Source organism: Chlorocebus sabaeus, chromosome 9, assembly GCF_047675955.1.
Source record: "Chlorocebus sabaeus isolate Y175 chromosome 9, mChlSab1.0.hap1, whole genome shotgun sequence".
NCBI lineage: Eukaryota > Metazoa > Chordata > Mammalia > Primates > Cercopithecidae > Chlorocebus > Chlorocebus sabaeus.
In genome coordinates, this window is record NC_132912.1 from 106,347,425 (window position 1) to 106,371,477 (window position 24,053).

General features: G+C 53.1%; 1 protein-coding gene across 2 annotated transcripts in view; it reads left to right on the forward strand.

Annotated features, from left to right (window-relative positions):
- The window catches only part of NEURL1 (neuralized E3 ubiquitin protein ligase 1), a 100,354-nt gene that overhangs the window by 45,937 nt on the left and 30,364 nt on the right, over positions 1-24,053 (forward strand). The window contains exon 1 of one of the 2 annotated variants that reach the window (XM_007964019.3): positions 16,398-16,553. The exons of the other annotated variant lie outside the window; for it this stretch is intronic. Coding sequence (XP_007962210.1) covers positions 16,520-16,553 — 34 coding nt within the window. The 5' untranslated portion in view covers positions 16,398-16,519. Of the gene's footprint in view, positions 1-16,397; positions 16,554-24,053 lie in introns of those variants that run through there. 2 annotated transcript variants of the gene reach the window in all.

Here is a 24,053-nt window from a genome sequence, read left to right on the forward strand (position 1 = left end):
CATGCCACCTTGCCCCACTACTTTTTGTAATTTTAGTAGAGGCGAAGTTTCACCATATTGGTCAGGCTGGTCTTGAACTCCTGACCTCAGGTGATCCACCTGCCTTGGCCTCCCAAAGTGCTGGGATTATAGGCATGAGCTACCGTGTCTGGCCTTTTTTTTTTTTTTTTTTTTGAGACAGGGTTTTGTGCTGTCACTCAGGCTGGAGTGCAGTGGTACAATCATGGCTCACTGTAGCCTCGACCTCCCAGGCTCAAGTAATTCTCCCACCTCAGCCTCCTGAGAAGCTGGGACCACAGGCATACGCCACCACACTTGGCTGATTTTTGAGCTTTTTGTAGAGACGGGGTTTTGTGATGTTGCCCAGGCTGGTCTTGAACTCCTGGGTTCAAGCAATCCTCTCACCTTGGCCTCCCAAATTGCTGGGATTAAGGCATGAGCCACTGCACCCAGCCAATGAGCATTTTTTTCATGTGCTTACTTGCCATTTATATATTTACTTTGGTGAAGTGTCTGTTTAAATTTTTGTCCATTATTTTTCATTAGGTTGTTTTCTTATTTTTGAGTTTAAGAATTGTTTATATATTCTGGATTCTGTATTAGATATGTACTTTGCAATGAATTTCTCCGTGTCTGTGGCTAATCTTTTCATTCTCTTAAAAGAGACTTTTGATACTTTTTATGTCCAATTTAAATAAATCACACAGTTTTCTGGCATACCAACCTGTCATCAAGTTTAGGGACAACACAGCTTCTCATGTTGGGTGTGCAGTTCAGCTGGAGGGAGCAAAGGGGTGTATGGGGACACCAGGGAAGACACCCCCAGCTTTGAAGTTTCCATGTACTAAGGGCATCAATCAGAATGTTCTCCAGAGGAAATGGAGCTCATCATATGGCTGAGGACCCTGTTTTTAACTTGAGAGGGCAATTTGTCCAATGAAAAGACCATACATTTCAGCTTCTTGCCAGCTTGGTATAGGCATGTGACTACATTCTGGTCAATGAGATGCAAATTAGAATTGTTGGCTGGACTTTGAATAAGACTCCTTTAAAGAGGAATAGGTAGCCAATGTATGTCCTTTGGTTTTGGTTTTCTGTGTTCTTTCTGTTTCTTGCCTGGAATGTGGGCAAGCTGGCTGGAGCTTCAGCAGCTATTTCAGACTATGAAGCAACTTTGCAGTGTTATGTGGAAGATGGGGTAGAAAGATGAAAGAAACTCAGGTCCCTGATAATTACAGAGCTGCCACACTAGCTAGCTATGTCTGTGTACCTGCAGACTTCCTATGTTAAAGAAAACACTTAATATATTTTAAAAGCTATGTTTTTTCTGTTTTTTATTACTAGCAACCAAATGCAATTCCTAACAGACACAGTTGGTTAACACAGCAGTGCATCAGGAGGAAGTCAGCTATACTGCATATATGCTTGTATCATTGAGATCATAATGTGAGAACATTTTAACCCCTGCTTTTCTGCTTTTAAAATTTTCTTTTATTTTCAGACCTTTTTTTTTTTTTAATTTTTTGAGATGGAATCTTGCTCTTTTGCCCAGGCTGGAGCGCAGTGGCCTGATCTCAGCTCACTGCAACCTCTACCTTGTGGGTTCAAGCGATTCTCCTGCCTCAGCCTCCCAAGTAGCTAGGACTACAGCCGTGTGCCACCACACCTGGTTAATTTTTGTATTTTTAGTACAGACAGGGTTTCATTATGTCGACCAGGCTGGTCTCAAACTCCTGTCCTCAAGTGATATGCCCGCCTCGGCCTCCCAAAGTGCTGGGATTACAGGTGTGAACCACCACGCCCAGCCTTCACACTTATTTTTATCACTACTTTTTTCTCCAATACCATCACCATCTTCAACTTTATCATCTTCTGCTTAATGTCATTATCATTATGAATAAGAATCATTTTTGTTATCCTAACCGTTTTTAGAGGATTCTCTTCTTGTCGATGGAGGGAGATTTGTGTATAAAATGTATTTTTTTTTAAATTAAGTATTCCATTGGGGCGAAGGGAGGGGAGGCCAAGGGGGCCTTTGTCATTGAGGAACATCTGTGGAAAGGGATGGAATTGGTACTCAGACTTAGGACAGCTTCAATATTCATTGGGCATGGGCCACATCAATCATTTCTGTGCTGCCAATGGCCAGGATTGCTCCCACATGGGGATGCCCTATAGGCATGTAAGTGAAACAACAGGGATGGATTTCAGTCTTCTGCCAGAGTGGGCTGGTAGGGCAGGTCAGGGTCAGTACTGCTTATAAAGAAAGGCAGAAGTAATTGAACTTGATAGTATAAGAAATAAGAAACTGTTGGAGGGTCTTGAGTTGGGGAGTAGCATGGTTTGTGTAGGAAGGATTATAGATGGAGTGGAAGGGACACACAAGTGGGTAGGCCACTTGGGAGGCTTTCATAGTAGTCCAGGCCTGAGGCGATGCAGGTCATGTGTTAGGCAGGTCATGGGTTAAGTAGACATCAAGAGAGGATTAAACATACATATGTACATGCCTACATACATACATAATCAGGGGAAATACCTGTGTGGAGAAAAATAAGGAGGAAGCTGAGGGAGTCTGGGGGAGCCATCAGACCTCAGTGTAAGTGGGATCCTGAGTGAAGGAGAGGGGTAAGAAAGGAAAGTTTGGTGGGAGCATATCAGACTATAGTGCAATTCTAAGAAAAGTTCTGCAAGACTTTGGAGTGTCCTCCAGCCAGAGCCACAGTCCCTGGCCAGTGGAGCCCTATATCCCAGGAATGGGCCTGCCTTAATATCCCTGCCACACGTATCACTAGCTGGAGTGCACTGTGGGAGGTATTGCCTTGGAGCAAACATGGGATGGACTTCAGAGCTCCACAGTTGGGGCCCTCAGTCAAGTGTGCATGCTGCAGTGGAAGATCCAGAAGCCCATTTTCCTGGATGACATGGGGATGACTGGGATGAGGGACATGGGAAGGTAACTGCTGTTGTCTCAGGCCTATCTGTTGCAAATAACAAATGCTGGATTGCACTGACTTAAGCAGTAAGGAGCTGTACTATGCAGAAAACAAGATGTCCCAAGGTGGGTGGCTTTCAGGGGTGGTTGAGTCAAGGCTCTAGGATGAGGTACTTCCCATCTCTCTACTCTGCCATCCTTGGGTTGGCTTCCTTCTAGACCAGTAGTGACATGGCCACGGCGGTCCCAGGAATTACAGCTGGACACAGTGATATCTAGAGAAAGGAGAATGACCCCCCTGTTCTGTGGAGCAAGGATCCCTTTCTCAGAGGGGTCCCAGCACATTTCCCACTGCTGGGAAATCTATGCCTCATTGGCCAGAAGTGGGTCACATGGCCATTCTTGACCATGTCACTGGGAAGGGGAATGAAACCATTATGATTGGCTTATGCCAGGGGATGGCACCCTGGCTGCATGTGAGAACTGCTTGAGGAACTGGGCCCCACACTTGAGATTTCTCTATGAATTGGTCTAGTGTGGATACTGGGCATCAGTAATTGTTTTTGTTTTTGTTTTTTTGAGACAGGGTCTCTCTGTTGCCCAGGCTGGAGTACAGTGGCGTGATCTCTGCTCACTTCAGCTTTGACCTCCTGAGCTAAAGCGACCCTCTCACTTCAGCCTTCCAAGTAACTGGGACTACAGACACGCACCACCATGCCCAGCTAATTTTTAATTTTTGTTTTTTGTAGGGACAGGGTCTTGCTATGTTGCCCAGGCTGGTCTCAAACTTCTGGGCTCCAGCGATCCTCCTGCCTCAGCCTCCCGAAGTGCTAGGATTACAGGCGTGAGCCACCACGCTTGGCTCTACCAGTAATTTTATTACCTCCTTAGGTGATGCTGATGTGCAACCAGGGCTGAGAACTGCTGTTGTCTTGGGGTGGTGTAGATGTTGGGCATCAGCCACCATGCCCATTACAGTCACTTACTAGTTTTTTGTGGCTTACACAAGTCATTTACTCTCTTTCAGCTTTGGTTTCCTTATCTGTCATATGGGATCTGGCAATAGCTACCTCCTATGCTTCCTGGGGAGACTGAAACAGTTCATGAGTGCTCATAGGCTTTGCAGACTGTAAATCACTGACACCTGGGGGATGGCTGCTTATCATTCTTATTCAATTTGGAGGGAAAGCACAGCTCCCTCTGCTGCCAAGAACAGCCAGGGCAGAGATTTCTCTTGAGCACAGCTTCCTGTCATTAAAACAAAAAACGAAGGAGAAGGGAAAACGACAGACTGGGAAGCCACAGGCAATTGCAGTGGGCTTTTTTCTTCTTGGAAGGCGTGGGTTTGAAGGCGCTGCTATAAATGGTTTATGCAAATGAGCTGGAGGCGCTCTGTCCGCCGCCGCTTTAATCCGGGAGAAGCTGGGAGGGAGCCAGGCACAAGGTTTTCCGCCCCTCCTCCCTGTAGTCCTGCAGTGGGGTGGCTGGGGGCAGGCGGATGCTCTTCTGCTGCCTCCAGGGAAGATGGTCAGATAAGGCTCTGCACTCTGGCTCCCCCATGTTCCAGGACACACCTGGCTGCGTGGCTTCCTGCCTGTTTCTGCTTGAGCGAGCACAGGCTGATGCGGCCAATAGTACTGCAGGAACAAGGAGGGCCCCCAGTGGTGCTGCGAGGTCACGGCCAGGCAATTGGTCACCTTTGGGTCTCACTGGGTCCACAGGGACCTGGGGCACTGTGGCTGGGAGAGTGACCTCAGAGCTGAGGCCTGGAGAGGAGCAGAGCGGGGAAGAGTAAAGAGCCCGCACCATCGGCCCGAGGCTTTCATCGTCCTTCCCTCCTCCTCCTCTCCCCCTTTCCTTCCTTTCTTCATGAAATCTACTTTGAGCACTACGGAGTGACCACCTTGTCACATGCTAAGGATGTAGAGCTAAAAAGATACCTTTCTGCCCTCAGGGTGCTCCCAGTATGGGAAGAGCCTCTGGTCACGGCTGCAGGGCTGGGGCTGTCCAAGCCTTGGAGAGGGAAGGTCTGGTCTCTTCCATCCCGGGGCGTTGGGATGATCTCAGAGGAAAGGCTCTTGTGAGCTGGGGGCTGAAGGTGAGGTGGAGTGTTTGTGGGAGCAGTGCTGGGGAGAGGCACTCCAAGGAGAGGGACAGTGTTCAAAGAGCAACAGACAAGTGATGTGCCATGTTCTAGCACCCAACTGGCTTGTGTGCATGGAGCATAGGTACATGGGGTAGGGTGTGGGGGGGTCATGGAAGGTGAGGCCAGATATACGGACTGGGGTCAGTTCACAGAGGACCTTGAATAATCCCCCCAGTGGGGGTCAAGTTTATCCTGAGGTGCTTGGGAGCCACAGGACCTAGAGGGATGAGTCGGGTATGAGGCCCAGCTGGCAGCCCTGCGGAGGGGGTCGGAGGCTGGAATGATTGCCCAGAGCACGATGATGCTGGGGGCCTGAACCGTGGGCAGAGCCAGAGAGGGAAGGAGGGGATGGATTTGAGAAGGACACAGTGACCTCTTGGATGGGGGAATCTGGGCTGACACCAGATTTCTGGCCTGGATAGCAGAACTCAAGGGGTAAACTGGGCCTCAGAACCTTGGGGGTGCCCATGTTGGGTGGGGCCAGGAGGACTGAGAAGCAGTCACTTCCAGTGGAGAACATGCCGCTGGCCCACCCTGGGTTTCCCGACAGACCCTGGTGGAAGGGGGAATGGGAGAAGGAGCTACTTCTTCAGACAGTTTAGAAAGTTTTGATTGCCTCCCCCTAAATGATCCCCATCCCACATTCCTGATGCAGGGAACTCCTGGTTCAGAGATAAAGTGAACCAGTCCAATGCCTCCATTTTACAGGTGTGAAAACTGTGTCCCGAGAGGGGACTGTCTTGCCCAAGGTCACACAGTGAATTATGGCAGGCAGTGTCATGGTTAGTAATGGACCCCCAAACAAAGTCTAATGAAGCCCACCTCCCTCACTTGCCCTGAGAACAAAGAGCTCTGCTCCCCGGAGGGAAGTGGGCTTGGCTAAGCAGGGTAGAGGTTGTGAGGGGTGCAGCATTTGTTTTAGAGAGGGGAGGGGCTCCCAGGGAAGAGACCTCCTGCCCCTGTTTTCCTGCTGGTGGAGCCCAACCCAGGAGCTGCATTTGCTGCCCACCTTCTGGATCCCTGACTGCCACCACCAGGAGGGAGAAGGCACGGAGACATAAAAAGCCTCCCTAAATTCCAGAGCCTCAGGGCCTGCCTGGAACTCAGGAGTTCTGACTCCCAGGGAAGGCTTTGCTTTCTCAATGTTGACCCTGCACAGTGCTCTGGTCTCTGAAGGAAGTAATCCCGAAGAGGGAGGTGTCAGGGGACAGGAGCCTGAGAGAAGTTACTGGAGAGGGAGGAAAGGAAGGCGGCGGCAATGAGCCATGGATGAATGTGCAAACTGCGAGATGGGGCAGCTGCAGGGAACAGCTAACAGCTACAGCAGTGGGCTTCTGTCACTGCAGTCACCCTGGGGTGGCTCCCCTCCTTGGGTTGTCCTTTGTGCAGGAATCCCACAGTCTTGACAGCCACCTTTGGTGGCCACACCTGAACTCTTGTTCAGGAGGGAGGGGCAGCCAGCCCTGAGCCGGCCACATGCCCACGGTCCCCAGGTCTTTAGGGACTAAAAGTCCCTGTTTGTGGAGCTGTGAGATGTGAGGTTGTCTGGGGTTGGGGTCAGGGGATCAGTCTGGGGCTAGGACTGGAGGCGTAGTAGCAGGGGGCAGAGTTCCTTCCTGGACTCAGTGGGGGTGAAAAAGCCACTGGCCTTTCCTGAGAGGCACTGCATGGACCCCATTACTCACAGGTACCTCTGTGCCTGGGGATCTTGCCTGTGGCCCAGCAGCTGGCATGGCCGGTGTCCTCTGGGCTCTAGGTCATGGCCCATAGTGGTGGGCACAGAGCTGGCATAGTGCAGTGGCTGGACTCAAGTCATCTTTTACCTTTGCTATTTAAGAACAGAAGTTCCTGTTTTTTGAGCCAAGCCAAGCTCCCTGCTCCTGAAAGGGACCTGCCACCCACTTTTTCTTTCTGGAGCATTTTCAGGTTTATGCCTTGGGACCTGTGAGAGCTGGCACTCCCTGCCTCAATCCCCACTTTCTCTTTTGGAGACCTCTGTGGTGCTGAATCTCTGACCCCTACTGTGGGAGTGGCCTAGAGCCTGGCTGGGGCAAGGCCTGCAGGTGAGTGCCTGGATGCCTGGCGGGGACTCTGGCAAAGTAGGATGGTGACTGTGGGCACACTACAGCCAAAGTCCGGGGCAGTCCACATTGGGATCAAACTTCACTTTTTTTTTTTTTTTTTTTTAGAGACAAGGTCTTGCTGTGTCAGCTAGGCCAGGTGCAGAAGTGTCATCATAGCTCACTGCAACCTCAAACTCCTGGGCTCAAGTGATCCTCCTGCCTCGGCCTCCCAAAGCTCTGGGATGACAGACATTTGCCACTGTGCCCAGCTCAAATGTTAGATTTGTGGCTGCAGTAGCCCTGGGTCCCTCTGACTGATGCTGTGTTTATTTAACCGAAGGTGGCTGTTCTCAGGGGCAGCACTCTGCAGTAGACAAAGCCCTGGGGCCTGTGCTCCTGAGTCTGAGATCTCGGTTCTGGCCCAGCTCTGGCACTTTATAACTTTAACAATTAATTTCCACCTCCTTGAGCCTCTGTTTTTCTCTTTCTGTGCAAAGGGATGAGCATCTGTCCTGTGGTACCTGATAGGGTACTTTTGCAGATCCAGTAAGACATTGGTGACATTGTTTCATAGCTTTTAAGAGCTGGGTCATTATTCTAAGAGGCCACATGGCAGAGGGGCAGGTGTTGGGCTCTGATGTCCAGTAGGTGTGTGTCTAAATCCCAGCTTAGCTGAGCATTAGCTGGGTGACCTGGGCAAAGTATTCAGTGTCCCCAAGCCTGAATGTTCCCATCTAGGGTGCTGAGTTCCGCCCCTTCTGGCGGCCCAGAGCAGATGTTTCAAGATGCTGGCAGCAGATGTAATTTTCTGAATTGGTTTGGGTACTTATTTGTCAAGTTCCTGCTTAGTTTTTTCAGAGCAAGAGGTGCCAGGACCCCCTACTGACAGGTTAAAGGCCCTGCAGGGCAGCCAGGTCAGAGGGGGAGGGGGGACACAAGGCCTCTAGGTCTTTTGGGGCTAAAGAGCTTTGAGGGGAAGAAGCTCCCAGATAGAACAGCTCTGTGCAGACTGACTTGAGATCAAATCCTGACTCTGCCATTTCCCACCTCTGTGTCCTGGTTTCCTCATCTGTAAGGAAGGGTAAGGTCACGGCCTTTGTATAGAGGTCAGGAGTAGCTCATCACTAGTATATGGTGCTACCACATACGAGTGCTTCCCATGCATCCCACACTGTTCTAAGCACACTACATGAATGAGCTCATTTTATCTCCCCAGTAGCCCTAGGATCTAGGCACTATTACCGTCAACCCAATTTTTCAGAAGAGGAAATAGACACTTAGAGATGTTAGAACCAAGGTGTGAACCTGGGAAGTCTGACTCTGGAGCCTACTCTTAACCGCCACCTGTACTGTGAAGCCCCCAGCGTAGACAACACTGGTGGCATTGAGTAGTGTTTGCTGTGTCACAGCACTGGGATCCAGCTGCCAGTGGCCATACTGGGAGTACCCCAGCCAAGGGCCTGAGCCCCTGTGGGGTCCTGTACTGTCACTTTGTTGTAGCTACTGACACCCAGTATCTGAGCCCGAAGGTTGGAGTGAGAGGCCCCAGGAGGGGCAGCAGGCAGGGGCAGGGCCAGGGCATGGGAGCAGAAGTGGAGGCCAAGTCAGCTGGTCCTGGGCTTGGCCATCCCTCTGTAAGCTGGACCTGGGAGGGGCAGGAAGCAGGCAAGAGCCAGAGGAAGCAGAATCCCCAGAGGAAGGAGGGGGCGTCCCAGCTTTGGGATGGCTTCAGCTAGCTGGGGGCCTGACACAAGGAGTGGGCACCAGGAGCGTAGGCTGAGCCGTGGGGCTGAAGATGTGTATGTGAGTGTGAGTGTGTGCGTGGGCTGGAGGTGAAGGGAGGGGTGGATTGAGGGGATCTCTGCCTGTGGAGGAGGGATTTAACCTCCTGTTATCAGCTGCCAGCTTTTCTCATAATCCAGGCAGGCCCAGCAGGGATCAGCAGAGTGCGTTTCCGCATCTCAGATGGACGAGGCCCATGGCTTGTTCCAGCACATCCCGCGCTCCTCCTGTCTCCTGCGTCACCCTGTGTCTCCTCATTTCTCTGCGTCTCCTCTCTCCATAAAGTCTCATTGCCTGCCCCTCCTCACTCTCTCCATCCAGGTTCTGGTGTAGGGAGCAAATCTTGTGCGTTCAGCCCCTGCTAATTTATCACTTGTGATTGCTGGGAAAGGCTAGCTTCCAGTTTAAAATTCATTCTATTCCTGAGCAAAAATGCAGCACCAACCAGGTGACAAGGGACTGTTTAATCTACTTCCTTAAAAGAACTGACAGCTACCCAGGACTCTGAAGTGGCATTTGCATGTGAGGCTCGCATGCAGTCATACATGCAAAGCTTAGAACGTGCCTGGTGCAGGGTAAGCGGGTATTGAGTAAATGTTTCTTATTAAAGCAGGTCTTCTATTTCTCCTCCTTGGGGAAACATGTATTTTTTTTTGAGATAGAGTTTTCACTTTTGTCACCCAGGCTGGAGTGCAGTGGCATAATCTCGGCTCACTGCCACCTCCGCCTCCTGGGTTCAAGTGATTATCCTGCCTCAGCCTCCCGAGCAGCTGGGATTACAGGGGTGTGCCACCACGTCCTGCTAATTTTTGTATTTTTAGTAGAGACAGGATTTCACCATGTTGGCCAGGATGGTCTCGAACTCCTGACCTCAGGTGATCTGCCCACCTTGGCCTCCCAAAGTGCTGGGATTACAGGTGTGAGCCACTGCGCCTGGCTGTATTCTTAGTGCTGTACTCATATCCTGCATCCCAAGTCACTCCTTTCCAAGGCTGAGACAGAGACCTTAGTCCTTCCAGTTCTACGTGGATTCCCAAGTTCTCTGACTCTCAAGCGTTGCTGTTATGGATGGAGCCAGGCAGCGGCCCTCACAGGTGTTAAGTTATTCAGTTTTCACAAGTTTCTGGGCCATGTGATCTCCACCATGGAGAAGAGATGGTGGAGGCTCAGAGAAGCTCAGTAGCTTACCTGTCTGACCTGAAGACCAGAGCTCCCACGCTCCACATGGGTGGGGTGGGCACATCCATCCACCCTTCCTGACCTGTGACACAGATCTTATCATCGGCAAATGTTTGCCTCCAGCTAGGGGCTCAGTGGGTGTGGGCTCTGTCTGGCACACTCTGTCCTGGGAATAGGAACCTGGTTTCTTCCTTGTTCTATCCTTCCTGGCTGGCATGGATGGTGACCCTTCTGTCCAGTCCAGGCTGGCCATGCTGGCCCTGAGGCCTGGAACTGGGGAGCATGAGCAGGTGTGTTTGTGTCTCGGAGAGGCAGAGAAAGGGCTGCTTGGCGGTGGGCCTGGGCAGGGAGGGGCCTCAACTTCATCCAGGTTCTGTTTGCTCAGATTCCCTTTCAGTCTCCACCCCGCCTCTGCACCTGTTGTGTTCCCATCCTCCTGGGCGGCTGGCAGCTGTCACGGCTGGGGCACCTGTCCCAGCCCCTGAGGACGCCCTCTGGGCTCCCTGGCTCCAGTTTCTCTGCAGCACACAGCTTGTGCTCTCCGTCTCTGGGTGCCTTTATCTTCCTGTCACTCCTCATCTCTCACTCTTCCAGACTCGAGGCAGCAGCCTCCACTCTTGTCCTGGCTCTGGCCATAGGAGGAAGCTTTCAGCTGGGGTTCCCTGCTTCCTTTTCTCCAGTGCCAGGCCCAGCCTAATGGGTAGAGAGGATGGGTCCCTGGCAGGATGGCCATACTCCTCAAATGCTGATGAGGCGACTCATCAGCTCAATCAAATTATCACTTGTTCTTGATAAAGGAAACACTATAGCAGCTAGGGGCTGCCTCCCAGCTCCTCCACAGCAGGGTCACCTCCTCTTCCTGGCCTCCTCAGACCCTAGTCACTTCCCCCTACCTCATAAAAAGAAGTTACCCCCACCCTTGTCCAGTGCTGTCTTCTGTACCTCCTGATGCCCGGATTTGTGTGTCATATTAGGCATAGCAGCAGAAGACCTTACTCCTGGGTCCCAGTCCTCTTTGTATTCCACCCACTGTGTGGCCTTGGGAAAGTCTCTATCATTTGCTGGGCCTTCTTTGCTACACCTGTAAAATGGGCCCAGAACTTCTTTGCCTGCCTGAAGGTAGGGGCTGGCCCCAGTGCTCTCTGGAGGCTCTTCCCCCTTAGAGAGCTTGGTGACTGGACTGATGGTTTCTATTCCCCAGTGAATTTGTTCCATGTTTTATTCTGGAGTTGCTGGCTCTGCCTTAGACTTTGAGTTCTGAGAGGGCAGGTTTAGGCTGGGAATGAGGTCCTAGACCTTGGGAAACCTGGATGAGAGAGGACTTGCTGAGGAAAGCCTTGAGCTAGGTACACCATCATGGAAACCAAGATGGCACCCAAGGGAGGAGGAGCTGTCTGAAAGGGGTCAGGGGACAGGATATGGCAGGGAAAGGAGGGACAGCTATAGTAGTGGGGAGGGCCTTGGGAGCCGAATGGGTTTAGAGAGCCAAGGGGTCTAAGGTTCCCTAGATGGCACGAGAGGACAGATGCAGCTGGGGATTCTGTCAGACCAGGCCCCCAAGGGCACAGCCAGCCCTGCTTCCTGTCTGCAGGCTTTGAGGTATTAAGTTTCCAACCAGGCCATATATGAGTCTGTTTTCTTCACAGTTTCCAGGATGACATCTCCAGTGTCTGTCTGGGTCACCTGTTAGCAGATGAGAAGTCCAGCCTTACTGCCTGTCCTCTGCCTGCATTTAGGCTTCATCCCTGGAATGTCACCTTCTGTCCACTGGAAAACGTCTAGGCTCTGCTGCCACACAGAACCCTTCTCTTCCTTAAGGAGAAGGTCCACTGTCCCCTTGTCTTCTCTCCTGTAAGCAAGAGGGGCCCCTGCCCTTTGCCCTTTCCTGGATAGAACATGAGTTTTGATGTCAGGCAGGTCTGAGTTTAAAGCCTCGTTTGTCTTCCCTTCAGAATAACCTCTCTAAGCCTCAGTTTTATAGCCTGAAAATGGAGATGATTATAACTCCTGAAGGGAGGTTTTGGGATTGGCTGATACATGAGATACTTAGCACAGTTCCTAGCACACAGTAAGTGATCAATAAATGGTAGCATTTATATATATTTGCTTATATATTTGCTTATAGCCTCTCCATTCCCCTTTCACATCCTTTCCAAAGTGTGGCTATAGAATGGAACACAGATCATTTACCCAGAGCTGAAAGAATCTCATTCCTCGATCCCAGCCTGGCTCCTGCTGGGATCTGGAACTGCCTGTTTCCCTGTCCATGCCCGCTTTACACCCCTGGCTTCTGCAGGGCAGGCGTTGGGTCCTGCTTACCAGTTGGTGCATAGTGGGCACTCAGTGAATGGTTGATGAATGAATAAGTGAATGAATGATGTATGTTAGTGATTTTCTCACCCCTTTTAGTAACAGAATCCTTTGGCCAAATGAATTTTTTTTTTTTTTTTGAGATGGAGTCTCACTCTGTCGCCCAGGCTGGAGTGCAGTGGCACGATCTTGGCTCACTGCAACCTCTGCCTCCTGGGTTCAAGCGATTCTCTTGCCTCAGCCTCCCCAGTAGCTGGGATTACAGGCATGCACCACCACACCTGGCTAATTTTTTATATTTTTGGTAGAGATGGGGTCTCACCATGTTGGCAAGGCTGGTCTTGAACTCCTGACCTCAAGTGATCCACCCGTCTCAGCCTCCCAAAGTGCTGGGATTACAGGTGTGAGCCACCGCGCCCGGCTCCAAATGAGATTTTATGGGATGCTCCAGTGAATAAAACAGAGAAGGGGTGCAGCTCTTCTGCCATATCCTGGGGCTGCCTTCCCCTCTAGAGGTCCTGGACACTGCCTAGTGAAGTGACAGGAGAGGGGAGCCTCAGACGCAGGACACTGCCACATCCTATTTGGGGAAGTGATTGTGGGAGACAGGCTCATATGTCTGTGGGAAAACCCCTTTAGACTACAGTGTCGAAGGCCTGGGGGCCACTCCGGCTGCCTCCCAGTTCTCTGTTCTGTTTCACTCAAGTGGCCAGAGTTGGGGCTGCTGCTCACCTGAAGGACTCCCAGCTCGCGGAGCCCCCAGCCTGCCCCTGTCCCTGCTTGTTTACCACTTGGCTGCTTTCCCACAGTCCTGTGTCTGAAAATCACATGATTTCAGGTCTGTTTGTGAGATGTTTTCTGAGTGCCTGCTCTGGGCGGGGACAGGAGTGATGCGATGCCTGAGGGGAGTAAGGCTAAGTCAGGCAAGGCCCAGCCCTGCGGGGTGTGGGATGCAGGATGCTGCTTCTGCTGCTCCCGCCCCTGGAGCCTCCTGCCTCCTCCCTCGCCCTTCACAAGCAGATAGGACAGTGACTTTCTGAAATGTGGGTCTGGTCTGTTGCCTCCCTGCTGCAGGACTTCCCTGTTGCTCTCAGGAGGAAGGCCAGAGTTCACCCTGCTCCTGAAGACGTGTCTGGTATATCCCTGACCCAACCTGCCTGGGCAATGGGGCATTTCCTGAGGCTCCTCCTGCTCACCCTACTCCATACCAACCTTGCTTCTGAAACATGCCAGCTCCCAGTCCCTCCTTGTTCTCCTAACCCCTTCCCCAGACCCACTCAGTAGTGGGAGCTCATTTCTTTCAGACCTTTTTTCTCGGGTTGTGATGATATGCTCCTTAGTGAGGCTACTTGATAAATGTTTGTGTCCCTCTGGACTGGAAGTCCACGAGAGCCAGGACCTGCCACTGAGGACCACCCTTGCACCCTTAGTATCTGACATATAGTAGGGTCATCAATAAATGTGGGTAGAGTTGAATTAAATGGTTGAGGTGCACCCAGGAGAAGCTGGGGCAAGCAGATAGGGCCCCAGCCAGGCCATGGCTCTCTCTGTATCGGACAGAGTAAGGTAAGGGTTAGGAGATGCCCAGCTCAGGAGCTCAGAGGAAAAGTGCCAAGAACAGGGACTTACTCTTACCTGGGGCCCTAGGGAGGCTTCCCAGAAGAAGTGTTCCCAGTGCTGGATGATGGGAAGGGGGCATTCCAAGTGAGGAGAAGGCAGGAACCAAGGTGAGAGGGAGGCTGGTGTCTGGGTGTGGGGCCATAGGAAGGCCAGGCTGGGCATGTGCGAGGGGTTGGTGGGCAAGGGGCCAGCTGGGTGTGTTAAAAGGCAGGCAGGGTGCGGAGGCTGACTCTGCTGCTACAGGAACAGCCTCCAAAGCATCTTCTTTTGGCCTCAATTTCCTCATCTGTAAAATGGGCATACACATACACTGATCTCTTAGGGTTGTCGTGAGGATTGAACAAGTTAAATGCGTCACATGATCAGGGCAGTGCAGAGCACGCAGGAAGGCCTCGTGTTTGCTGTTATTATGATCATTATCTGTCAAAAAGAGTTTGGCTTACTTTCTCCTTGTCAGACTGACTTAGCTTCCCGCCCCCATGGGAACTGGGTACGCGTGCCAGGAAGTGTGTGCGTGTGTGTACGTGTGACTGCACAGCCACAAGCTGGCATGTGCCTGTGGAAAGTGGGCTGCCTTGTGTGGACTCGGGTGTCGTGACTTCTCCCAGAAGTCTTGGGCGTGCCTTTGGCTCGGAGGAGGTTCGGCAGGCTGGGTTTGCTCTCCCACCCAGATCCTGCTGAACCCTCTGCTGATGACTCTAGGTCAGGCCTGAATGGCCCTCCTTGTTCTCCTAACCCCTTCCCCAGACCCACTCAGAAGTGGGAGCAGCAGGATCTTGAGCTGTGGGCTCAGGACCCAGTCCAGTCACTTACAGGGCCCAGGTCTCTGAGTTCCATCTGCTGTGGGGCAGCCTCTACCTTTCCTGTGGCTCCTTCCTCAGCCCCTACCCCTCTGTCTTCCCACCTGCCCACTGGCTTTCTCTTCCCTCCCATTCCTTTCCCTGGGGTCCAAGATCCTAGACCTTGAGGACAGGGGCGGGGGTCCAGGCTAGGGCCAGGGGGGAGGGTGCTGTCCTATTGTCCTGGTAGAGGCCCCTGAGCTTGTGTTGGATGGTGACATTGTCCCTCAGACATGGCCTGAATCCTGGTCCTGCCTGTGATCTGCTGGGTAACCTCAGGCAAGCTCCTTAGCCTCTCAGAACCTCCACTTTCTTCTCTGTAAAACAGATATCATCATAGCCGCTGCCACCCACACAGTTCCTGGTGCACAGTGCATGTTCACTGCATGGCAGCTGCTCTCTTGATGATGATCTGGGCTCCCGGCATCCCTGCCCAGGGCTGGAGGGGCCTGCCATCCCAGCCTCCCTCTTCCCCCTCTGTCCGCACCTTTCCCTCTTCCCTGAGTGTGGGGTGCCGTGTCCACCTTAAGATTCCTCTAGAAACTTTGTGAGTCTGTGGAAGCAGGCCTGTGTTGAGTGTGTACATTGAGAGGTGTGTATGTAACCATGTGAGTACATGTCTGGTGGGCAGTAGATGGCTGAGTGTGCTCAGTGGTGAATGCTCCCAAGTGCCTGTGAGCCCACAGGTCACATCTGTGTGACAGGATGCAGAAGAATAGTGCAGGTCTGTGTTGGGGTGTGGTGTGTGTGTGTGTGTATGTACATGATTAAAGGGACAGGTTGGTGTGGGGGGAAAAGCCTGGATTCTGGTGCTGTACTGCCTGGGTTTGCATCCCAGCCTTGCCACCTTTTAGGTGAGCAGCCTCTCTTTGTCTCAGTTTTCTCATCTGTAAGACCATCATCATCATCTTAGAGATGGTACCTGTTGATAATGACTGTAATACTGACCTCATCATTCAGCCTGTGAGGACCAAAGGAGTTAATACTTGCAAAGCCTTTGGAACAGAGCCTGGAAGAAGACAGAAACGGTGTTAGCACTTGATGAACAGCTCCATCAGCTTGATTGTGAACCTCTTGAGGGCAGGGACAATGTCTGTTTTGCCTCCCAGGGGGTCTGCTGTCACCTAGCAGGACCTCTGCATATAGTAGGTGCATGAGGCTGGTGAATGAATGGCTGTCGGCCTGGGCGTTCAGGGAGGGGTGTGTGTCACTGCATCCCTGAGATGGGGCTGTGTGTGATGGGGATGTGTGTGCGTGTGCGCGCCTCTGCTCGCTTTCTGGAGCTCGCTGCTATTTCAGGAAGCCTCCAGTCTCCTCCTCCTTATGTAAATAAACATGACAGATCCCATCGGCTGTACCAGCGCGGGAGGTGGGGAGGCTGGAGTGGGTGGGAGCGGGGAGGCGGCGGCCGGAGGGGTGTGCGTGCTGCGTGCGCGTGTGGCCGGCTGGCCGCGGGCGGGCGGCGTGCGCGTGTGCGGGAGGGGGCGCGTGGGGGCGCGTGGGGGCGCGGGAGGGGCCTCGGCCCTGCCATGCTGGTCTCCGCCCGCGGGGGAGGAGACGGGGGAGGAGGAGGGGAGCAGCCGGCCGGGGCGACTCAGTGACCAGCCGGCCGGCCCAGCAGAGGTGGCTGCACTGCCCGCCGCCTGAGATGGGGGGACAGATCACCCGGAGCACTCTCCATGGTAAGGCCCTGCGGATGCCTGCGGGCCCGCCCACCTTAGCCCGGAGACCGCCTGGGGAGGCCCGGCAGAGGGGCGCTGGGGCTGAGGGCTTGGTCATGCCCCTACCTCTTCACTCCATGGGGGGTCTGGGGCTGTGTGAGGGACACCTTTTGGTGGTGGGCACTGGGGTGGGGGCAGCAAGGGAGCTGGGCAGAGCGGGAAGAGGGGTGCCTTCCCTGACAGTGGCGCCTCCCACTGATGGTGGGAGTCAGGCAGCTGAGGCTCCCCACAAAGTCTCCTTGTCCTCTTACCTCCATGTCCTCTTACCAAGGTGCTGACTAGTCCCCAAGTAGGATGCGAGGTCCTGGGTGTCCCTACCCGCCTCTCCCGGGACAGAGGCAGCCACAGTTAGATAGCTGGGGGGACCTGCTTGTCGGCCCTGGGATGTGGGCCTTGGAGGTGGTGCTGTGTTCTCTGCTGGAGCCCCGCAAAGACATGTGGGCACCCACATGTGTGCCGAGTGTGCATGAGTGTCTTTGCTCGTGAGTAGGCACTGAAGGTGCCTGTGGGTGTGCACCTGTGCTGGCTTGTGCCTAAGCACACGGGTGTGCAAGTGACAGCACCCTACAGTGCCTGACCTCGCTTCTCCAAGTGTGTGTTCTGTGGGGGAGGCCAGCGAACTTCTGAGCCCTGCAGGTCACGTCCACAGTCAGACAGACCCACAGCCTGGAGCTGAAGGGATGAAAGAGAGGGGGTCACTGGCTGGCTCCCCATTTGCAGAGCTCCTGCTTGCTCCAACCCCTGTCCTCTTGTTCCCCTAGCTCTGGAACTGTGGTCTGGGGAGCACCGTGGCCGATGTGGCAACAGACCCAGAGAGGAGAAGCCTTCCTAGGGACTTGTGTGTCTTCCCTGGGCCCTGGGAACTGGGGTTCCTTTACAAACTGGCCAGAACAGCGCGGGCTGACCTTGGGGAGTCCCTGATGCACTCCCCTATGTCCCCTGCTCCCTGCTTGGACGGGGTATTAGGAGGTGGGACAGTGTCCATCTGCCGAGTCCAGTGGGCACTGAGGAACCTGGGAGAGGCTCAGGAAGGAAGGAGGGTGGCGGCAGGAGCGCATGGGCAGCTGCAGCCGGAACTGGTGACCAGGTGGCTTCTCCCTTCCAGGCTCTGGACTTTGGGAGAGTAATTTCTAATTAAAAAAGAAAAAAGACAGGGAAAGATGTAGGAAAAGCAAATGATTGGCTCTCTTAAAAGGAAATGAATTCTGTCCTGGGTTTGGAGGGCTAAGTGACAGATGGAAGGCCCTGGAAGACACATAATCCGGAGCCAGGCCAGGGGCACTGCCAGTGGCCTGGGCCTTGGCTGGAGACTTGGATTGGACTGACCTGGGCCTGGCCTTGCCTATCTGTGGGGTGGGGGTTCTTCTCAGGGCTTGCTGGCCCTGGTGGGGCCTGTTGGCAGAGGGTCTGGAGCCGACTGGCATTTTCCACTGGAGTCAGACTTGGGCAAGCCTGTGGTCTGTGAAGGACAGAGAGGCCCTCAGAGCAGGCTCGGGACACACTACACTGTCCTCCAGCTGGAGCACAGGCTCCCTAGAGGGTGAGGACCTGAGACCACCCTAGCTCATGCTCTGGGAGTGGGTGGATATGTTTTGTAAGGAAGGCAAATGTCTTCCTGAGCCTCAGTTTTCTCACCTGTCAATGAGACTAGTAATAGCACCCTCCTCCTAAGACTGCTGTGCAGGCCAGGTCCGGTGTTCACGCCTGCAATCCCAGACACTTTGGAGGCTGAGGTGGGAGGATTGCTTGAGCCCAGGAATTTGAGACCAGCCTGGGCAACATAGCAAGACCTCGTCTCAAGAAAAAAAGAAAACAAGATTATTGTGAGGATTACATGAATCATGTGAGCAGAGAACTCAACATGGAGAAAATCAGGAGGGCTTGGAAAGGCATCCTGGGCCCAGGGTCATATTCCCTCCCTCTCATTTGTCCCATTTCCCTGGAGGCAGGAGGATCACTTGGGGTGCTCTGAGAACTCTAGGAATTGGGCCTCCAGGCTAGGTGGCCATCAGTGAGCGCTCATCAAATGCCCCATCTGCCTTGGCCTCCACCCTTTTGCCAGCACTGCCCTCCCAGGCGGGGCCTCCCCTAAGCTGGCCCTGGCCTTTGCCATTGCATAAGTAGAGGGGACAGGAGTTGGAAGGTCTGGAGAGGGAGTGTTTGCCTGTGCCCACACAGCGAACCCCCGCCCCCATCAGAACCCTTGCATATGCGTCCTCACGCATCCACGCCCATGTGTGCCCACAGCTGTACACACGCCCTGGCTGCCCCAGCAGCTCTGGTTTCACCTTCTTCTGGGAAATGAGCTGGGGCCAGCATGAGACACAGGGGTTTGCTCCTTCCTAGGGGTGCCGTAGCCTGTAGCTGGGCTCCTGAAGGCACATTGAAATGGTCCTGGATTGTATTTTTCTTCTCTTTTTTTTTTTTTTTTTTTGAGACGTAGTCTCACTGTGTCGCCCAGACTGGAGTGCAGTGGCACGATCTCGGCTCACTGCAACCTCCGCCTCCTGAGTTCAAGCAATTCTCTGCCTCAGCCTCCTGAGTAGCTGGGATTACAGGCACCTGCCGCCTTGCCCGGCTAATTTTTTGTATTTTTAGTAGAGACGGAGTTTCACCATGTTGTACAGGCTGGTCTTGAACTCCTGACCTCGTGATCCACCCGCCTCAGCCTCCCAAAGTGCTGGGATTACAGGCGTGAGCCACTGCGCCTGGCTGATTGTATTTTCTTTAGGGCCTTGGACTTTCGGCTTGTTTCAGGTCAAACATTTTGGATTGCTACGTTAAAGTGGGTGAGGGGAGGGCGACAGAGGAGGACCCAGGACTCTGTATGTGTGTCGGGGGTTATCTAATTGTGTGTTTTGTTTGTGGATGTGTTTTGGCTCTCTGAGCTTCTGATGTCAACAGATGTGTATCTGTGTTTTAGATCTCTGTGTACCTGTGTGATGTGTCTGTAACTGTGGATTGAAGCGACTGTGTGTTGCCGTGCCTATGTTTCCATGCGGGGGCAGCCACATCTGTGGTCCTCTGTGCCTGTGCCATGCCTCTGTGTGTGTGTGTGTGTGTGTGTCTGTGTGTGTCTGTGTGTGTGTAGTGCGGCTGGTGGTGAGGAGATGGGCTCCTCTGGGACCAGCCTGGCAGGACACCCATGGGGAAATGAATTCATGTTTGGAAAATGGTTTCAGTGGTTACACGCTTGATCTCTTCCATCCGGCAGGTTTCCAGAGCTGCTCCCAGTCTTGAGGGCAGGCTGACAGGGGTGGGAAGGGGAGTGCGAAGAGGGAGGCAGCAGTGACACTGGGAGGCCTCCCTCCTCTCGCCTCTGCTGTCCTCTCTTCTTCCTTTCCCCCCACCTTCCTCCTTCACCTCCCTTCAGTGCTCCCTCAGGGCAAGGAATGGACCCCTTGCTGACGGCTGATGTGTAGGTGACACATGCACATGCACCCAGACATACATGTCACCCTCAGGTTAGTCTCTGGATTTAACAAGCCTGAGTGTCAGAGGATGCTGGTGTACAAGGACCCGAGATAGTGGCTCCCACCCCCTCCTGTCACAGAGGGAGAGGCTGCGGCCAGGAAAGGGAAATGGCTAACTGAGGCCACACAGCTGTTGCCTCAGTGGGGAAGCCAGGCCTTCTTCCTTCTGCAGCCGGTCCCCTACTTACCCTTCTTGGGTTCCTTAATCTTCAAGCAGGCAGCAGTGGAGAAGGCATCCAGTGGCCTTGTGAGATTAGCAGAGGGAGCCACCCATCTCCTGGCAGCAGCTCTGGGGGCTTAGGCCAAGGGGAGCTCCGGAGCTTGAAGGTGCACACCCCCACACCCCGCTCGTGCCTGTGGATTCCAGGGAGGTGGGCATCAGGTCACTCTAGCTCTGCGTTCCCTTACCTCAGCCTGGCGCCTGGCACACAGTGGCTCCCAGCAGATGCTGGCTTAGTGGGTAGGGGGGAAGAGTATGGGGTGGACAGAGGCCCTTGCCTGCTGGACAGCAGGGCAGTTGGAGCTGAAGGTGGCCTGAGGGGGTGGGTGGGGGAACCATCAGGGAGGTGAGGCCAGGGCTGGGCAGTGAGGCCAGGCAGTATTTGGAGAGGAAGGGAAGGAGGAGCAGTTATTCTCCGGGAGAGTTTGAATCCTGTTCTGCTCTTGCTGGCTGTGTGACTTTGGGTCAGTCCCTTCATCTGTCTGCGTCTCAGTGTTCACTTCTGTAAATTGGGAAGGGTAAGTTACATGGTAAGTACTCCACAGTGTGCTTTTATGAAAGTTTTTGTGGAGGCTCCTCTAGACCTGTGTGTGCTTGCCAGCGCATACACACACACGTGCACATACACTCATGCGCACATGCACACACATGCACACACACATGCACACACATACATGCGCGCACGCACACATCACACACATGCACACGCAGGTGCACACACACACGCACGCACACATACACACACATATATATACACACACATATGCCCATGCACGCATATACACAATGCATGCACACATTCGTGCACACATACACACACATACAGCCACAAGTGCACACATAAACACATTCACACACACATATACTTACACGCATGCACACACACATACACACTCACCTGCTGCCTCTGTGTCCCCCAGCGCTTCTGGGCCTACACAACAGTGCTTGTGTCTGCCATGAGGCACACCTGCCATCTGTGTGTGTGCACGCATGTACACATGCATGACTATGGATTTGATATGGGGAACTAGGGGTGCTGATGTTACTGGGCTGCGCTTCCCCCCATTCTCCAGGCCTGGCCTGGGGGGCTTTGGGGAGGTGCTGGGAGGACAGGGACAGGGATTGGGAGCTGAGCCCTGAAGAGTTAACATTTGGAGTCCCCTCCTGGAATCTTGAGGTAGGACACAAGAGGGAGAGGAGGAGGATGGTCCTCTTCCCAGCAGTGAGGAATTGGGAGTCACAGCTGTATACACCTCTGGCTGCTAGAAATGTCGGTATGGGGATGTTGCAGAGTGAGTGAGAGCAAGAGGCTCAGTTGGGGATTAACTTGGCTATGAAGGTGCCTGTCTTGCCCGTTCCCTACCACTTTCTTTCACCCACCCTGTCATGATAGGTTCATTCATCTTCCAGGGAGCAGCAGGACCTACTGTTCCCATGCCAGGCGCTGTGTGGGAGGTGCTAGGGTGCTAACATGGCCCCCACCCTGGGCATGCACGGGGGCTGCGGTGTTCATGGAGAAACTGACTTAGGAGGAGAGAGGGGACTGAGCATGCCAGACAGCTAGCTGGGGTCCATGGAGGAACCTTTGCACAGTGCGACAGATCTGAGTTCAGAGCCCAGCTCTGCCACTTACCAGCTATGTGACTTTGGGTCAAGTTGTTACGCCTCATAGCCTCTGTTTCCTTATCTGTGAAATGGAACTATTGATACTGTTTTAGTCATCTATTGCCGCTTAACAAATTATTCCAAAACTTAGCAGCTTAAAACAACAAACATTTAATGCTCTCCCAGTTTCTGTGGCTCAGGAATCTCTGTGCTGTTTAGCTAGGTGCCTCTGGCTTCATGTCTGTCGTGAGGTTGCTGTCACATTGTTGGCTGTGGCTGCATCAAAAGGCTTGCCAAACTTACTCCTGTGGCTATGGGCAGTCCTTGGTCCCTTGCCAAATGGGCTTCTCCACGGAGTGGCCCTACACCATGGTGACTGGCTTCCCCCTGAGGGAGCAATTTAGGAGAGGCAAGAGAGTAACCAAGATGGGAGCCACAGTCTTTTTATAACCCAGTCTTGGGTGTGACATTCCATTACTTCCTCTGTATTCTATTTTTTTTTTTTTTTTTTTTTGAGATAGGAGTCTCACTCTTGTCACCCAGGCTAGAGTGCAGTGGTGTGATCTCAGCTCACTACAACCTCCACCTCCCGGGTTCAAGCAATTCTCCTGCCTCAGCCTCCCGAGTAGCTGGGATTACAGGTGCCCGTCACCATACCCGGCTAATTTTTTTGTATTTTTAGTAGAGACAGGGTTTCACCATGTTGGCCAGGCTGGACTCGAACTCCTGACCTCAGGTGATCCACCCGCCTGGGCCTCCCATAGTGTTGGGATTACAGGTGTGAGCCGCTGCACCCGGCCACTTCCTCTGTATTCTATTCATTCGAAGCTACATGTTAGGCCCAACCCACGCTTAAGGGGAAGGGGTCACACAAGGGCCTGAAGGCCAAGAGGCGGATGCGGGGATTGTTGGGGCCATTGTAGGGGTTGTTCCCATAGACACCTGCCTTGCAGGGATTGGAGGGTGTGTTCAGGTTGTGTTTGAAGGGCAAACGCTGCAGCGTTTGATACACAAGAAAGAATCAACCCTCATGGCCTTCCTTATCTGATTCTTTTCTACTGCCGGCAAGTGAGGAGCTATTGAAGGTTCTTGAGCAGGCAGGCTGTAGTCAGGCATGCTAGGCAGGGAAGGGGGCTGCTCCCTTTATTCCATTCTTTTTCTAATTTCTCCACTGGACACCAGAAAGGGCAAGGCACAAAATGGGTGCTGCCTGAACTCCTGCCAATTCATCAGTAGATAGAAGAATCAAACACTAGCAATTCATTGAGCAACTTTTATTGAGGACCTGCTGTGTGCTGTGAACTAGGCTATGGGGAAACAGCAGTAAAAAAGACAATGGGGCTGGGCGCTGTGGCTTATGCCTGTAATCCCAGCATTTTGGGAGGCCTAGGTGGGCAGATCATGAGGTCAGGAGTTTGAGACCAGCCTGACCAACATGGTAAAACCCCGTCTCTACTAAAAATAGAAAAATTAGCCAGGCGTGGTGGCTTGTGCCTGTAATCCCAGCTACTCAGGAGGCTGAGGCAGGAGAATCTCTTGAGCCTGGGAGGTGGAGGTTGCAGTGAGCCGAGATTAGGCCACGGCACTCCAGCCTAGGTGACAGAGCCAGACTCGGTCTCAAAAAAAAGAAAGTGGTCTCTGCGCTGCGGAGGCTCACAGTCCATCAGGGGGATAGACAGGCACAAATAACCCTGCAGCCTTTCCCGGTGCAGTGCTACTCTGCAGAACACAGAAGCTGATGGGAGTGACTTCTCAACTCTCCTGAGGATGGCATAGAACCAAACCATTCTGGAGGCAGAAGAGACAAGTCAATGCATTGCATACAACAAGTGCCTTGGGGTATCTGGGCTTAATCTTGTGTAAGAACCAGGGTTGGGAAAGGCTGCTTGGTGATGGGTGCTCCGTTAGGGGGCTTATGGGGTCCTCAGAGGTCCATAGTAAGGCCCCTAACCTAGTCTGGAAAAAATCTACATCTGAAGGATGCATGAGAAAGGCAGATATATAGGTGGGAAGGAGGAAGGAAAGGTTCCCAGCACAGAAGTGGGCTTGGGCCAAGCCTGGAAATCAGAGGCAGGTGTGGGAGGTAGAGGCCCCTTTAGGGAACCCAAAGAAGTTTAATTCTGCCCAGTTTTACAATCATCTCTGCCCCCCAAGTTCCATCCC